The 17,181-nt window shown below is 46.9% G+C and overlaps 1 protein-coding gene across 1 annotated transcript in view; it reads right to left on the minus strand.

Annotated features, from left to right (window-relative positions):
* Positions 1–3,313: 3,313 nt before the first annotated feature.
* Positions 3,314–17,181, minus strand: part of LOC144143343 (nose resistant to fluoxetine protein 6-like) — a 40,104-nt gene continuing 26,236 nt past the window's right edge. Inside the window, exons 8-10 of the mRNA XM_077675110.1 lie at positions 12,065–12,245; positions 10,630–10,772; positions 3,314–3,427 (exon numbers count right to left, since the gene is read on the minus strand). Of these exons, the coding sequence (XP_077531236.1) occupies positions 3,314–3,427; positions 10,630–10,772; positions 12,065–12,245 (438 nt within the window). The remainder of the gene's footprint in view (positions 3,428–10,629; positions 10,773–12,064; positions 12,246–17,181) is intronic.

The following is a 17,181-nucleotide window of genomic DNA, read 5'->3' on the forward strand; positions in this document are numbered from 1 at the left end:
AGCGAAGATGAAATAAATATTCACAGTGATGTCCTTGCCGCCTCTGATGATGATGATAGCATGATGAAGATGGTACCATGGACAGCGATGCCCGTCGACGCCCCAAACGAACCTCAAACACTTGGAATCACAACGGTGTACTTGGCCGGGGAACATCGCCGATTTCTGGTAGCCGCGCGGCTATTCAGGTCGGCGGGTATCGGCGGATCACGGGCAGGAGACACTGGGCTGCGGATTCGTCAGGTCATTTGTTCACTGGTGCTGGGCCGGGCCATGGCGATCCTTGTGCGTTGAGGTGTATGCTTCAGGAATGGAGACGGGGCAATGCTTGGGGACGCCGATGGGGATGAACCGCACCACAACCTCAATGTAACGTGGTGGCAAGCGGGATGACAAGAACCATTGACGGTGCTGAAGCGGTCTATTTACGAAAGAGATCTAGCCTATTTACAGTTCGGCCATAAAAGCTTGATCACTGTCCTGCGCCAACCGTCTTCATCTGCGTCGATATGGGATGACCACGGCGCTATGCTGCCCTGTCCACTTCCCGTTCTTCTCACACACACACACATAAATATATATATATATATATATATATATATATATATATAAAACGTAATACAAAAGATTCGCCGATTTAGACCATGCTATTAGACCATGCGATGGACCCTCTATGCCCTCTGTGGGTATGTGCTGATATATGGCCATGAACAATAATGACTATGCAGTGAATGGGGATTGTGAAGACGATGAGGAGATAGCACCGGTCTTGCTAAGAACCCGCCACGATCTCGGATAGCTCGCTGCACCGTGATAATTTCTCCGACTAGTCCTCTCGGCGTCTACCTGAATACCATCAGCTGAAACACTACCATTCCCTGCTAATAAACACAAATAAAGGAAGAGTCTCCGTCTCACACTGTCCACTGACGATTCTCGGGAAATGGCGTCTTCTTCGCAACCACCCATCGCCTGTTCTAGCGCATTCCGCGAACGAGACCCACCCATCTTCGACCAGGACGTCGAAGATTGGCTGTCATTGTATGAAAGGGAGCGCGCACAAAAGAGATGCGATGACAAGATCAAGCTGAACAATGTCCCATTCTTCCTCAAGGGACTTGATGAGACGTGGTACCTACACCACGGAACAGAGTTGCAGTCTTGGTCATCTTTCAAGACCAATTTTATGAAAGTATTTGGTCGACCAGCCGTGCGGAAACTTCGCGGCGAACAACGTTTCTGAGAGCGGGTGCAGCCCGCAGGCGAAAAATTGAAGAGCTACATAGACGTCGTTATCGGCCTGTCGAAGCGGGCAGACCCTTCCATCAGTGAGGCTGACAAGATCAAGAATCTCCTGAAGGGGATAGAAGACGACGCTTTCAGATGTTGCTGAATAAGGATCCTCAGAGTGTGTGAGGCGTTATCAAATGGTGTCAGACATTCGAGGAGCTCCGCAAGCAGCTGCTTCTCACGCGGCGCTCAGTGTCACAGCCGGGAGAGCCCTTTCGGGATTGCTCATCGGCAGCGAGGAGTCTTCCCTGATCCCCGGAATTCATGATTTTGTTTGCCAAGAAATCGCACGTCACCTATCTCTTCTCTCGTTTGCGCCCGCTGCAATTTTATCGTCCCCATTGTCTGGCATACTTCAGCAAGCGATACGGGAATAATTCGCCGAAGCTCTTCTTTCGGCCCGCCCATCATAGCCTTTGACTGCTTCCACATCGTGCCTCTAACCTACACAGCAGCATTGCTACGACCTCGCCAGACGGCACCGCTTTGCGCCCCAGGAACACCGCAGCTTCCGTCAATGCCGGCACCCCGATCAGGACCTCATGTGCCAAGCGTGTGGAGAACGCCTGATAACCGCCCCATGTGCTTTGTGTGTCGTGTCACCGGCCACATCGCCCGTTACTGTGGCCGCCAAGCCATTTCATACCATCAGTCGTTTCAGTCGCCGTCCTACGTCGTGTGTGAGCCGCCACTTCATCAGCTGCCCACCTTTTAGACGTCGAACTTGCCTCCTGCTGTAACACCGACATTCAACGACCGCAGGTCATCATCGACGCGTCGCCGATCTATCTCGCCCATGCATCGTCGCAGTGAGCCAACACAGGGGAAATCTAGTCGCCGCAGTTCTTATGGCATGAACTGCGCCAACATCGAAAATGTTAAGTCCTCGATTTTCACCTCATAATGCAATAAATGTTAGTGTTGAAGGCCTCGCCATAATCGCCCTTGTCGATACCGGTGGCGGCTTTTCAGGAGGCGGCGCATAAAGATTCCCATTTTCAGGGACATGAAGGTTCCCATTTGGTTAAAAGAATTCCGGAGTCATCCAATACATCCAGCCGCATCGTCCTGGTGCAGCTTTGTAGCACTAAACCTTCTATCCCGAAGCTGTGAATTGAAACTATTTTCGCCCCTCCTGGATCTTGACAGTAAAATCATCGATGCACAGCTGGTGTCGCTTGTGTTATTTTCACTATATCCTCGTTCAATATATACGACACCGCAATGCGTACAGCACTGCAGCATCTTTTTCAAACGGAATTAGGTTTACTTCATAAGTATACCAAAATGAAAACTAACAAGTAAAGTGAAAATCAGCACATTTGCAAAGAAAAAAATCACAAAGCCTTCTTGTGAATTTTAACCAGTTGAAAGTGCATCAAGTAGCACTGCATCGACGTCACATTTTGGAGGAGTTGTCTGCGCAATGAGTGAGCGTCACAGCTGCTGCTGCAGCCTTCGACGACAGGACAAAGTACAATAACTTGCGAACACAGCAGCCTCTGTGGCGTCTCTCATCACCCTAGATTTATTTCCCGCGAATTGGTTCTCATTTTGTAAAAAAAGCACTCACATTTTTGCTAAGAAAATTATTCATTAGGCAGAAGCCGCCCTCCCCCCCAAAAACAGCGATCAGGCGCTTTTGTTTTAAAAATGCATTTTCTATCGGTATTTTAGGTATACAGAACAGGTACATGAGGTCTTGTAGAAAAACAGACACCAGCGGTGAAATATTATCCCCTAGTTTTTTCTGTCAAATCTTTTAGGAGCTGCCACCAATTCAGCCTGAGTTGGCGCAGTTTCTAAAATTATTAGGAAATCGCTATGTCTACAGGTTTGTATCCGCACAACAGTTTCGTAGTTGCTGCTGATGTGACAAACCACGGTCTACCTTCAAATCTACCAAACCAAATATGCATAAAAACCAGAGATTGAAGCCCAAGACTCTCAAAGCAATCCGAAAATCCAGGAAACAGGGCAACCGCCATGAAATTATTGTTTATTGTTCAACAACATGTTGCAACTAATTTCTACCGAGTAACAGTTTCTCGAGCCCTACAAAAGGCAGTTCAATAAAAAGGCAGAATACTACGGAAACAGCGTAACAAAGAAGGAGATTTCCGGCAAAGAAGTAGCTCTGAAATAGAAAGAGCGGCGCAACTCATTAGTACAGTATGAAATGTTTGTGCAATTGAGAATATATCTGTGAATTTAAAATCGACTACGCGTGCGACTAGTCCATCCACGGTTCTCTAAAGCAGTAAAAGGCCAATAATACGAACATTACTAAAGTGGATATTACCTGAAATATTTAAAAGAAAATGTGGTGTAATTAGTACGCGAGATTACAAGATTTCGCGTGAATATGCATACCGATAAATAGTCAATATCGATAATTGTTGCAAACCTCTATCCATTTTTCTACTCTTTGTGGCTTCGCATGGCGTAGTTTTGAAGATTGGCTCCCGCTGCCAATATTTATACCCATATAAATCTGAAGAATCAAACTACTCTCCCCGTGTCTAAAACGGCATAACGCGAAGGGTCGCACACAGGAAAAAAAACTGGGTTTTCTCCTCGAAATGGGTGTCTGTTCTAACGTTTTAAGTTAAAAATGTGAAATTTTACCTTCATTGATTTTTTGACAGAAGCTGTAAACCTAATAGCGAAATGGAAGTGCAGCAGTTTCCACGACATCAAGCACGTAGCCTTCAATAAAATATTTGTACGAGTAACAGAAAAGCGTCGTTTTTAAAACTCTGCAGAATAAAAAGCGTTGGCTAAATACAATCATTAATAGAAAGACTGTATTCATTAGAACTCTGACAACGTACATAATGGCTGCCGTTCTAGTGGGAGGCTTGCGAAAAATTCGTAATGAACGTGTTTACTTGCTATAGTCTGTTTCTCGCATTATATATGCAAAAAAGCGATTGAATAATTGATTGATTGATTGAATGATTGATTGCTGGATTGATTCGTAGATGGACTGGCTGATTTATTGGTCGAATATCTGATTGATTGATTGATCGATTGATCGATTGATCGATTGATTGATTGATGGATTGATTGATTGATTAAGTGATTGAATAATTGATTAATTCATTGATTGATTGATTTACCCAGTAAAAGCGAACAAAAATGCAATCCCGGTGTTGCCGAGACAACCCCAGAGCGTTCAAAAACTGAATCCAAACGAGGGAAAGCTCTGGTCAGAACAATGGAAATGGCAGAATTCGAGTTACTGAACGAGTGCGGGGTGTCCACGAGAAGAGGGAACAGCGTCAACCGTGACACGACGCCCGATCTCACGTGGCTGAAGGGTAACCTGAACGCGACGTGGCGGGACGAAGGCACGGACCTTGGATCCGACCACACCATAATCGGCATAGAAATCAAGGGACCACGGTTTAGGGCTACGCTCGGCAGAGCCCGAATCACGGACTGGGACAAGCTCCGCAAGTACACAGACGAGGAACCCCTCGACGAGGAAAACGAAGGGGAGCACAAAGAAGATAAGCAGACGTACGCGGAATGGGCGCACGATCAGAAGATGGCACTCGCCAAATTTACACAAGAGGTCACAACGACGGTGCAGACGCCCTTCGTCGACGCGAGGCTGGCCCACATGTGGGAGGCTCGGCATTCGCTCACGAGGCGGTGGAAGCGCCAGCGGAGAAACAAGAAGCTAGCTCGGCGTATTGCAGTCCTCAACAGAGAGATTGCAGAGTACGCCACCAAGCTTAGCAGAGAGAACTGGTTGAGTATGTGCGACGGACTGCAGGGCAAGCTGTCTACGCACAAGACCTGGGGCCTCCTGAGGCACCTGATCGACCCGCTGGGCAGCAAGACGGCAACGCATCGCAACCTCACTAAGGTTCTGAATACCTACGACGGAGACGGCCGCAAGCTCGTCGCAGACCTGACGGCGCGTTACCTCAAGACCGACAGGGGTAAGTTCCAGATCCCCGAGACGTACGACGGCCCGGCGAACGACAAACTCGACGAGCCGTTCACGCTGGCGGAACTCTGGAATGCCATCGATGATAGCAACAGACGCAGTGCTCCTGGCGGAGACACGATCACCTACACGTTGCTCGGCAATATGAGCGACGGGGCGGCCAAGAGGCTCCTGGGCCACATCAACAGGACCTGGGAGACCTCCCTGCTGCCCATGGAATGGAAAGAGGCGCAAGTGCGGTTCATCCCCAAGCCGGGCAAAGCCCTCACAATCGAGAACATGCGACCCATCTCCCTCACGTCGTGCGTAGGGAAGGTAATGGAGCGCATGGTGCTCCGTAGACTCCAAAACTACCTAGAAGAGACCAACCAAATGCCCGAAACGATGTACGGCTTCCGGCAGCACCTCGGCACGCATGACGTCCTGGTGCAACTGCAGGAGCTCGTGATGAAGAAAGCCACTCGGAGCTCGCCGCGCGGGATACTGGCCCTCGACTTAAAGGGGGCATTTGACAACGTGTCCCACGCGAGCGTTCTCGGTAACCTCAAGAAGACGGGATGTGGCCAACGCATGTTCGGCTACGTTAAGGATTTCCTAAGCAAGCGCATGGCGGTCATACAGATTGCAGGAGAGAAGTCGGACCCGATAGAACTGGGAGACTGCGGCACCCCACAAGGTTCCGTCCTGTCGCCCCTGCTATTCAACCTGGCCCTCCTCCCGCTGCCAAGTCTACTCAAACAGATCGACGGCGTGGACCACGCGTTCTACGCCGACGACATTACGGTGTGGACGAGTCGCGCGGGATCCGAAGCCTGGACGGAGGAGGTCCTGCAGAGGGCGGCAACGACGGTCCACGAATACGCCAAGACCTGCGGGTTGTGCTGCGCACCCCAGAAGTCGGAGCTCCTCATCGTGCAGCCCAGAAGACGCAAGAACGATGCCGAGCCGAATGTGGTCGTTACCATCGACGGCGTAGACGTCAAGCCCACGCAGCAGCTGCGCATCCTCGGTCTCTTGCTACAACGAGACGGCAAGGCGACAGCGGCCATTGCTAAGATCAAGATGGCCTCCGAACAGGTCACCGGAATGATCCGACGCGTTGCGAACCGGAACAGAGGACTTAAAGAAGACGACGCCTTCCGCCTGGTCAGAGCGTTCATCGTGTCTCGCATCACCTACTCGGCCCCGTACCTCCAGCTAACGAAGGCGAACAGGAACACGCTAGACACGATCATAAGGAAAGCCACCAAGACGGCTATGGGCCTGCCCCAGTACTCGTCTACGCAGAGGCTGCTGGACATGGGGGCACATAATACGGTAGACGAGCTCATAGAGGCTCATCGTTCCAACCAGAGAGTGCGACTGAGCCAGACTGAGCACGGCCGAGCAGTCCTTCGGAAGATTGGTTGGCCCATCGAACCACAGATACCCAAGCACCCTCTACCTCCGCCGTGGAGGGAAGCGCTCAAGACCAAGCCCCTGCCGCGCAATATGCAGGCCGGCAGGAACGACGAGAGGCGTGCCGCGCGGGCACAGGCACTGGCCCGACAGCTGGAAGCAGACCCCCGGGTCCTCTACGTGGACGCCTCACTTCCCCAGCACAGCAGCAAAGCAGTGGCCGCCGTCACGACCATCGACAAGCTGGTGACCAGCGCGTCGCTACGGACGACAGATGCCAGCCAAGCAGAAGAGATGGCCATCGCTCTCGCCCTCACGCACGGAGACGTGCATACGATCGTCACTGATTCCAAGACGGCTTACGGCAACTACCGCAAGGGGATCGTCTCCCACGCGGCCATGGCAATTCTCGCAAAGCGCAGCCCACCGGGACGAGACGTAGAGCTCGTGTGGGTTCCGGCACACTCGACAGTGGAAGGCAACGCCCTCGCCGACCACTACGCCCGCGAACTAGCAGACCGGGCCGAGGACGAGTCGGAGCTACCGCACCCAGTCACGAGCTACCGCGAGATTACCACGCTGTACAGGAGCGTCAGGTGCAGGCTTCCCGTGCCGCACCAGCAACTCGACCGCAAGCAACAAACAATAGTGCGCCGCGCACAAGCGGGGTCACTGGCGCACCCAGCTTTATTGAACAAGATGTTCCCGGCAGAACACGACCCCATCTGCCCGTTCTGCAAAAAGACGGAAGGCACCCTGCCGCACATACTGGCGGAGTGTACTGAGCTCAAGAATCCTCTACCTTCCCTCCCCCTTCCCCTTCCCCCCCTACCCGAGCGATGGGAGATCTTGATGTCCAGCCCCGACCTGTCGACGCAGCAAGAGCTCGCGTCCAGGGGCCAGGAGCTATTGGACTCATATGGGACTCGTGACTAGGGTTCCACCCCGTCTGACGCCTGCGAGCGTCACCTGAAATGGGCTCAGCGAAAGTTGTTTCTCTCTCTCTCTCTTTCAAAAACTGTTCAGTGCCAAAGGCATTGCAAAGGTTTGGCCTGTGTGTTTGTTCTTGCGTTTTTATACAGCCTTTCTTCCCTCTCTATTCCACCCTACTTCATTTACGGCTTTTATTTCCTTCTCCTGGTCTGCGCAGTGTAGCATGCAGGCGAAAACATGCCGGGAAACTTCTCTGCTTCTGCAAATAAAGAGCTCTAGCTCTTTCTCTCTCTTTCTCCCTCTCTCTCTCTCTCTCTCTTAATCTACATATTCAAATAGGACCTCTTGTCTGGGCTACAGCTGAGCTATGCGCGTCCGCCAGCTCGGTCATTCACAAATAGCGAAAGAAAAGCCCGCGAACCAAGAGGGGGAACCTCTGTGGACCAATTGCACGAAATCAACAATGGTTGCTGTAGTGCTGATTCAATTTCTCAGTGGCTATGATGTTGCGCTGGTGGACCCATGGGCGGGGATTTTTTTTTCTGGTACTAACTCCCGCCTTTCTGATAGATCAAAAAGCGAGGAATCTCGTGTGTTCGACATTTGGGCGCACATTTAACGATCCTCAGGTGGTTAAACTTAATCCGGAGTGCTGCACGACGGCGCACCATATGCCTGTGTAGCGTCCGCACTTTAAACCTCATAATCAATCAATCCGATGAATTTCTTATTCCATAAAATAACGCGCGGCAGCGTTATATTGAGTAAAGAATGAAGAATGTTATAGGCCACAGGGAGTTTTATTACTTTAAATAAACCATGATTCTTGACATTGGTTGTTTCATCTATATAAAGCACTAATTCGCATTCTCTAATTTTGTGTTTGTGTCAGCTATCACGCTGCACATAAAGCATAGTTTGAAATAGACAAACAAATATTGCCGTTGAAAAGCTTCTTTTTATAACGCAAAGGCACAAAATTTGTAAAAAAACCCTACTAAGATTCGTTATAATTCTGCCGCATATCTGTGCCGGCCTCTGGGTAATTATTACTCAATTCATTAACCTCTCATTTGCACTGGATTGTTTAAGTGTACAGCAATGCATATTCAACGAACAGGAGCTCTTCTTTAGCTATGATAACGAGAGCCACAGTGGAAGGCCTTTATTTGACGGGTTCGATGTTAGCCCAAGGTTGTCGACATGAGAAATTATAAAACGCTTTAACTTTAAAACAAATCATGGCGTCATAACGTAAAGGTACACTGCACATAAAAAGCGCAAATTCAGCTACTCTCTTTGTATTCTCTCTCTCTGTATTTGAAAAGCAAGGCTTTCATTCACCACCAACTGAACGTTAGTGCCAAAGGTGAAGTGCACCGACCGATTCAAGTTATATTGTGCGCTGCTTTTTAAACCATTTATATTGCCATGGTTTTACTTGTGTGTTTTTGTGAGGGGATGTAAGGTAGAAATAAACGAAATGTAACAGTGGCATATATTATTAGTGCCAGTCTTAAACCATCTTATTGCAGATATTTTGGAGTCTCTTGGAGTACGCTGAACACAGCATCAACAAAACGATTCCCCCGCCACGTATTGGTATAGTGGTTTCGAAGGGTCTCCTAGAGAAGCGCTTTCTGAAAACATCTAAGGATCTTCCAATGGAAAATTCAGCCCCCACGGTATCTTAGGCTACTTTAGTAATACAAGCCACGACCAAACCAAATTTTTATTTATCTCTTTTCACCGGTATACCGCAAAGGTATATGCAAATCCTGGGTATACTTTCCCGGCGTTATTACGCATGAGCCTCATGTGTTACCACAGATCGAGAAATCTACCTGCGATGCTCAATCCGGAGGTTTACTTTCACCGTCTCCGATATTCTTCTATGGACAATTTGAGGCTAGCCGTGCCAGTTCAGCAAAAGTCAAATATTCTAGGCACTCATTTGATGCTTTATTAAAATTTCTATCCGAGCGTAGGTGAATTTTCGTACAATGAGTCCCGGAAAGTGGCTGGAGAAGCTTTTGACTGGTTCTCTAATTCTGCGCACAAATTCCCCTACAAATGCTCTCTTTATAACAGCTCCAGCATCATTGCGGCATTTTTCTTTAACTGGGAATTTTCGAAGAAAAATTGACGTCTCACCAAACGGGCTGCTTGTGTATTGCGCGAAAAAGAAGTACCATAAAAACGCTCACACAACGTGCTGCGCCTGCCGTCATTAGGAGGGTCTGACACCAGGCCTGTGCAGCTTCGTTCCTCCTGCCTTTTGTGCTTCGCTCAATTTTGTCAAGTAGCATTTTAACAAGGACAAATTTTGAGTGTCGTCCCCCTCCCGCCCGAAATTAGTTCAAGAAAGAGCGGCTGATAGAACATGGTTATTGTTAATTGTTAAAAAAGAAAACTTTCGTCAACTGAAGAAAAATTTACATTCCTCACCCTGAAAAAACTGAGAGAAGCCGGCAGCTAAAATGCGTCCAACCTTTGCCTAAAATGCGTAAGATTGATTGTAAAACATCAAACCCCTAATCACAAACGAAGAACGAACTCATGCGGCAATTCTTCAGGCACAAAATAGGCACATCTACAAACTATCTAACCATCATCAATACGAGGTTGATAAGATAAAAGAATAAAATTTTACGCCTTATTTATTGTTCACGGTCGAAGCGTGTATTCCTTATCTAGATCCGTTCACTTGTTTCTATTCCCAAGTAACTGTTTTGACCCAATGGAAGCCTGGTTTTGTGCCCGTGAAGCCTGTCCAAATATTTTATCAGAGCAGTTCGTTCGACCAGCCCGAATATCAGAAAATTCTCAAGTGTTTTTGTGAACGCCATTGATTGTTCTAAGGAAGCTTTCTCTTTATTAGGTCGGCGAGGTATACCAAACCTGGATTGATACCGATCATGCACACACCTTGAGAGGGAAACTCCTTTCCATCAAGTCGTTTGTTATGACAAGGCTGGTACTTTAACCCTGGATGCCGATAACATAAGCAAGTGAAAATATTTTCTGCGCCAACTATTTACACTCACCTCTAGGAAAGAGCTGTAATAGAAGGTGCTCTCCAAATTGGCAAAAAATATATGTACAATCGGAGACTGAATGATGTAGGTGGAAAAGGTAAGCTTGCTGAGTGGCTCCAAAGCATGGCTGCTGAGGACACTGTTGACAATTCCTGTAAGTAGCAAGAAATCAAAACAAAATTTGCAGGCATGCGGGCTTTGTTTTTCTTGCAACCGGGAAAACTTCAATGTACTGATGGCACTTATTTATTTCAAGACATTGCCAGTGCCAGCCCCTTGCGCTCCTTTACCCTAAATACGTCCCAATTTTTGTAAGAAGGCTTTACATAACTGTATGTTAATAAGAAGCACAAGAAATAGCCGGGGTGGCCGAAGGCCCTCCGTAATTGTCCAAGTGGTGCTGCCGACACCGCCAAGCGAAAAAGGCATCAACGTCCCAAAAATACCAGAGAGATTCAAAGGGAGTACAGCGAATCTTCTAGAATATTTCGCAGGGCGTAGAACCAGAGTTATAAAGATTGTGGCCATGTATCGCACCTCCAGGAAGCGCGTTTTACTCGACTTTCTTTGCATTTGTCGAGAACCGAAGACGACGAAGGCAGGAGTAGAGAGTAGGAGAAGAAGTGAACGTTGAGAAACAGAATAAAAAGATGGCTCCCAAGTGAACAGCCTCCGATCACTACATTGGCGCAGCCGGAAGGTTTCCAGAGGCGGACAGTATGTGGATTAGTCTGCGTGCCACGCGGAACTCACGAGGCGATTTTTACTTCTCGTCATGCCAAGTCGACGACAAAGTGCCGTACGACTTGCCCAGTGCATCTCTACTAACCTAAAACCTTGGGAGGGGTGAAGCATGCAGTATATAAGCGTGTTCTCGGCGGCTTGGCGCTTTTTCCCGCGAAGATGAAACCACAACGTAAAACCTGGGCAGGGGGAAGCATGCAGTGTAGATGTGTATTCTTGGCCCCTTGGCGGTTTTGCCCACAGAGATAAAACCAGTGAGGGGTAGAGGTACACAGCTTTGATGTAAGCCTCGGGTCTTTGAAGCGCTAAGTGTTCTTGCACGAGGCGCTGGAAAATGAGTTTCTCGGTGTGTTCTTTTAGTACGGGTTAAGTCCTTGCGCGATGCGTTGGGAAACAACTTTCCCGGTACTTTGTCTAGATAATATTACGGCGATATGAGAGCACGAAGACATGAGACGCCTACAGCGGACTTCTTAAGGGGCTCGGGCTGTAGTTCCCGTTTGCCGTTCTTGGTGCTGTAGACTGCAGCCCTTCCCTCCTTTGCATGTGAGCGGGCATTTTTTAAACATCTTAGGGCCTGCTTCAGAACAAATTTTGCCACCCCAACACCGACAAGCGGAACACTGGTTCAAAAATATGTCGTGCTTAGCGTTTTCAGATTATTCAAAACCTTCCTGTGGAGTGCATTTGTTGCGCTTACCTCCACAGCCAGCTACGCAGGCGTAGATGATCCACCCGATTCCTACAGCCAACAATGAAGACGATACTGGCAGGATGACGCCGAACCAAGGCATTTGTCTGGGGGGGTTTTTGATATAGAGGCCAAAAGTAGAAAACAGCAGGCAGAAGGCGCACAAAAACCAGCCGAGGTACACGTAGCGCTGCACAGCAACCACAACATGAAAAGAGGTATGAAGTGTAAGATAATGGCTTTTCCTTTCTTATATCCTATTTGATTTGGTTGGAGTGTGACAGATTGCTAATATGCACCGTCACCTTTGCAACTTTATCATCAAACATCCGGACTGTCTGCTACTGCAGTGCTTGAAAAACACCCCAATGGCACAATTGGTATTTATGGTAATCATGAGTGGCGACACCTCGGCGGCCGCGCCTCTACACTCACTTTGCAAACCTCCAAAACATAGAGTGAAGAGGTGAAGGTAGCAAAACAACAGAGCGCGATCCAACGTTGACGGGCTTCTTGCTCCTGTAGAGGGCAGACACCTACCGGAGCTTACAGCATATCGGGGAATGTGTAGTGCACATAATCCTACAATTTCCCTCCCTAATACCATGTAGCGTCCTGCTTCCGAAACCTTTTTTTGCAAATACTGATCGTTCAGGTAGTACAATAAACATAGCAGTGGTGCCAAAAATTATGACTATAAATTCGCCGCCTTGCTTACTGAGTCAATAAATCAACTGACACTGCACGACTACATCATTACGGTACATGAACCATGAATATCTCATATTTTAAACGTATTCTGAAATAATTTTGGTTGCATCGAGAAAGCCCCCATCACAGCAATATTTCTGAAGGATGAAAAAGCAGATGTCTTACGGCGGTCTCGAATAGGTACAACCAGGCGCGCACTAGTTTGAAAAACCTATCTCAGAAATCATGGCGTGTTTTAATAATCTGCCTCAATTGGGTAAGTTATGCATTGCATGGTTTTACTACTTGGCATCGACGTGGACAGGGGGTACAAGAGTGAACTTACTTCTACAATATTTGTATTTAAAAAATTAGTAGTAGGGCTCTTTCTCTACTGATACAAAACCTACGTCACTATATAGACAAATCCAACCTCAGATACCAAATTCGAACGATCAAGCAATATTGTGTAATTATTCACCTAAGACACATCGCGTTAGGCAACAATATTTAGGTCGTATTTAATATATTGCTCTCAATTTTTACTTTCCTGGAAAAGATTACTTAATAAAATATAATTATGGGATCGTAGAAAAGAAGCACCCTCTACCATTGTGCTCATATTTAAAACCAAAGAGACAGACTGTACGAACAGTGCAATGTACGATACATTTGAGGTGGCTCAAGGTGCTTAGTCAAGGTGCTTGAGTCAAGGTGCTTAGGCCGAGAACTATATGTCCATCGCACTGAAAAACCTCCAAGTGTAAAGAAAAGCGGCATACATCTAAAAAGCCAACGAGCAGGAGTTAGCAGTGCGTGCCTGAAGAAAAATGTGTGGTTACGGAGTTCCGGTGAATCAACTCTGGTACCTTCACGCCATGAAAGCGGCCACCTAACCCACTGGCCACCTTATAGGCTGACCACCGCACAGCGATGGGTAACCAATAAAACGGCGGCCAGTGCCAACAATACTGAACACCTTCCTTCGTTGAAATCAAAACTTGGTTACCGCGTATAAAACAGGCGTCTATCTGCAAAGGTTGTCGTCGATTTTGGGGCTCGAGGCAATTTCTTGAGGTTGCACGAAGGCGTTGGCTTATGGCTTGCCCGCTTGTTCCAGCGCGTGCTTACGCTGGACACTTCACGAGAGATGTGAAAGCCTTCGAACAAAACAATCGGTTTCTTCGAATCACTGATAACTTTCAGCAGCAAGTTTAGAAAGAAATGTGAGGTGCAGCAGCGCTTCCCCGACGAAGGGAGAGCGGCCGCTAGCCCAACTCAATGTCCTGCGTTGTAGTACTAGTGTAAGCTGCAAGAATTTTTTGAACAGTGTAGAGTTGGCACAGCCCGTACGTTCAAGGAGAAAAAACGTAGAAAATGCTAAACGCTCGCGAGAGCGGAGCCCGCGGCCACAGACTAGTGTCCACGGCAAGCGCAGTGGCTTTACAAAAAACAGGAAAAAGCACAACCAGGGAGGAAATGCCGAGCGCTCGTTCGCGCGTGCCTCATCACGACCTCGCTCGTGATGAGGCACGCGCAGCAGCTTTAGCAAAAGAAAAGAAAACTCCGGCGATGCTACCGCGAATGTAATGCTTGGCCTGAGGGACATGACGATTTCGATGCAAATGACGATAACAAATATTATCACAGTGCGAAACAACCATGGAACATTTTAATAAAAATTTCAAATTGCTACACACACGCCATGATGTTTTTTGGTGCCCACGTAAAAGCTATTGCTGCAAAAAAACGGACACATTTGGCGTTACTCTTGGGTGGGCAAAGGCCGAATTCTTATGAAGAAATCGGATAACTCGAATACCTTTAATATGAGCATAGAAGTCGATACAGCCAAAGTAGAGTAAACCTCTGAGCCCCCCCCCCCCCCCATGACCAATCTCTGTTCCCTCTTCACTATTTTTTTTCTTATTCGATTTCTTCATGCTGACCGTCAGCGTTGTTAGTGATTTTTGCGTTCTAAACTAGCCACGATGAGTATTGCCCTTTAATAAAGGTTATTGGGGAAAATGTCGACACTCTGCGCCGTTTGTTTGGGCAGCACTGCTTTTTGTATAAAGTTTTACCGCTAACTGAAATCTGGTTAATTCATTCCGAGTGCTACAACATATCAAAATACATGTTTGCATAAGGTCCTAGAATTCCCAATATCGCAGGGGGTTGCGTTGGTTTTTACATTAGGAGCTCTAAAACGTTTGAACCAGGTCATTTGCACAACTGTTCTGTGTGCTCCTACCATGACATTTTGTTTGTTAAGTTTGACGACAGAGTTGTAGGACCAGTGTACAGGGCACCTCAGACTGATCGCAGCCTTTTTTGGCAGACCTTCAAGCTGTTTTTACCCTGCTTACGGAGGAATTACACGAGAAGTTATAATATACGATAAAACATCGATACTTTAGGCAGGTACAATAAAGTATACATAGACCTCCTAGAATAATATGAGTTTCCTAATTGTATTTCAACGCCAACGCAAATAACGAAAACCTTGTGTTGATCACATCCTAACTTTGTTCCGGCCTGTGTTTTGTCTATTCTATATCATACAGTAATTGCTCATCACCTGAGAATTACTTTTCTGTAGCGCTTAGAGAATATGCACCAAAAAATTGGGACTACCGCTGAGTATATCTCTCAAATAATTTCTGCTAAAGTGGCACTGCTACGTCCCAGTACAGTTTGAATAAAATTGAGATTATGACCTTTAGTAACATTGCCGTCAGCTAACAGACAAAAAAATAAGCCATTGTCAAGGAGTGCCTTGAAATCGGTCACGTAAAATATTATAAGCATCCAAATACCCCCGATAAATGAGGTGGTTCTAGAAGCGGTTAGAATTCGTGATCACTGGCATCAACAAAACAAAACAACACAAACGAAATGCTTACAAATATTCCAAATATAACAAACAGCAATAAATCAGCGGCCATGATGTCAATAAAAACAAAACGCAGTTTTATTGTGCACAAATAATCATTTAACAACAAATAGCAAACAACTTAGGGCGGCCATCGATTCTACCATTCGACCTAGCGTTTGGAGAAGAGGGGGTTACTGATTCTACGCTGCTCAGCCTATACCCAAGCCTCAACCCAAAATGTTAAAAATCACTTCTGTGTTGTAGTCCCGAACTTGATAGCCGGGATGCGTAATACTGATAGCCATCCCTTGCCTCCGTCGCATGGGTTCTCGTTTATATTTTCGGACATAGCATGCCAACATATAATATTAACCGCCAAACTCTTAGACTCTGATAAAAAGACTGGAATCGACATCATTCCGGCATCCGTTCTTACAAATATAAAAAGCGTGGGCGCCATTTTGCCGTTGCTACTCAATCAGGCATTCATCACTGGTCTCTATCCCGAAGGTGTGGAAACGCCGCGTACTGCTTCGATATACGAAACTGGCGACCCGAATGACTATGGAAATTACAGGCCCATTTCTGTTAGGTCGCAATACTACTCTATATGAAAAGCTAATATAACAGCGAGCAAGACACTTCCTTAATAAAAATGACATAATTTCACCGAATCAACCCAGTTTTTAAGAAGCAAGGTCTACTATATCGGCAAACATTAGTGTTTCTGAAGTAATTATTGATGGCCTTAACGACAGTGAATGTCCATTGGTATCGTTTCAAAAATTTCATTTCAGACATCAAAAAGCATTCAATAGCATGGGACGTTTGGCTCTCGATTTCTTCAAAAGTAACCTTAGCAGTCGCCATCAAGCCGTAAATATAGACATATTTATTTTAAGCTGGAAACAAATAAACATTGGAGTACCTCAGAGATCAGTATTAGAGGCCTTGCTATTTACACTGTACATCAACGACCTGTCTTGGTGCGCAGGCTACTATGTACGCCGATTATACGTAAATATCAGTCTAATCTAAATCGTTACTGGATCTCGTGTTCGCTATCAGTAATTAACTATAAAGTATTCACAAATAGTTTGTGTCTAACAAACTCACACTGAGCACCTCTAAAACTAAATACATTGCGTATACATCCCCGTAGAAACCACCAAATACTATACCAATCGCGAGGGGCACATGGGGTCCGGAAATTGATCGTGTTGAAACAATCTCTTACTTAGTTGTGATTCTAGATGAAGCGTTTAGCAGGAGGCAGCACATTGACAATCTTAGAAAAAAAACTTTGTTGTGCTTATTTTATCCTGGCCAATAGTTGTCTTCACTTCGATTTTCGGGCAATGCGCCATATAGCATTTTCCGATATTTCACTCGCACTTGCCGCACTGCGCAGAAGCAGGGGTATGTGCTTAGAGCACGCATACGGTACCAATTTGGCGCCTTCAAAAAAGCGTGTAGAAAGGAAAATTTCGTGTGTCCCTCCTCACTGCCAAACTCGTGTTCCTGCACAGTCAGGTCATGCCGTGATATTGCTACTTGA

Source organism: Haemaphysalis longicornis, unplaced genomic scaffold, assembly GCF_048455015.1.
Source record: "Haemaphysalis longicornis isolate Haplotype H1 unplaced genomic scaffold, Haemaphysalis longicornis Haplotype H1 scaffold_6, whole genome shotgun sequence".
In the NCBI taxonomy this organism is placed as follows: domain Eukaryota; kingdom Metazoa; phylum Arthropoda; class Arachnida; order Ixodida; family Ixodidae; genus Haemaphysalis; species Haemaphysalis longicornis.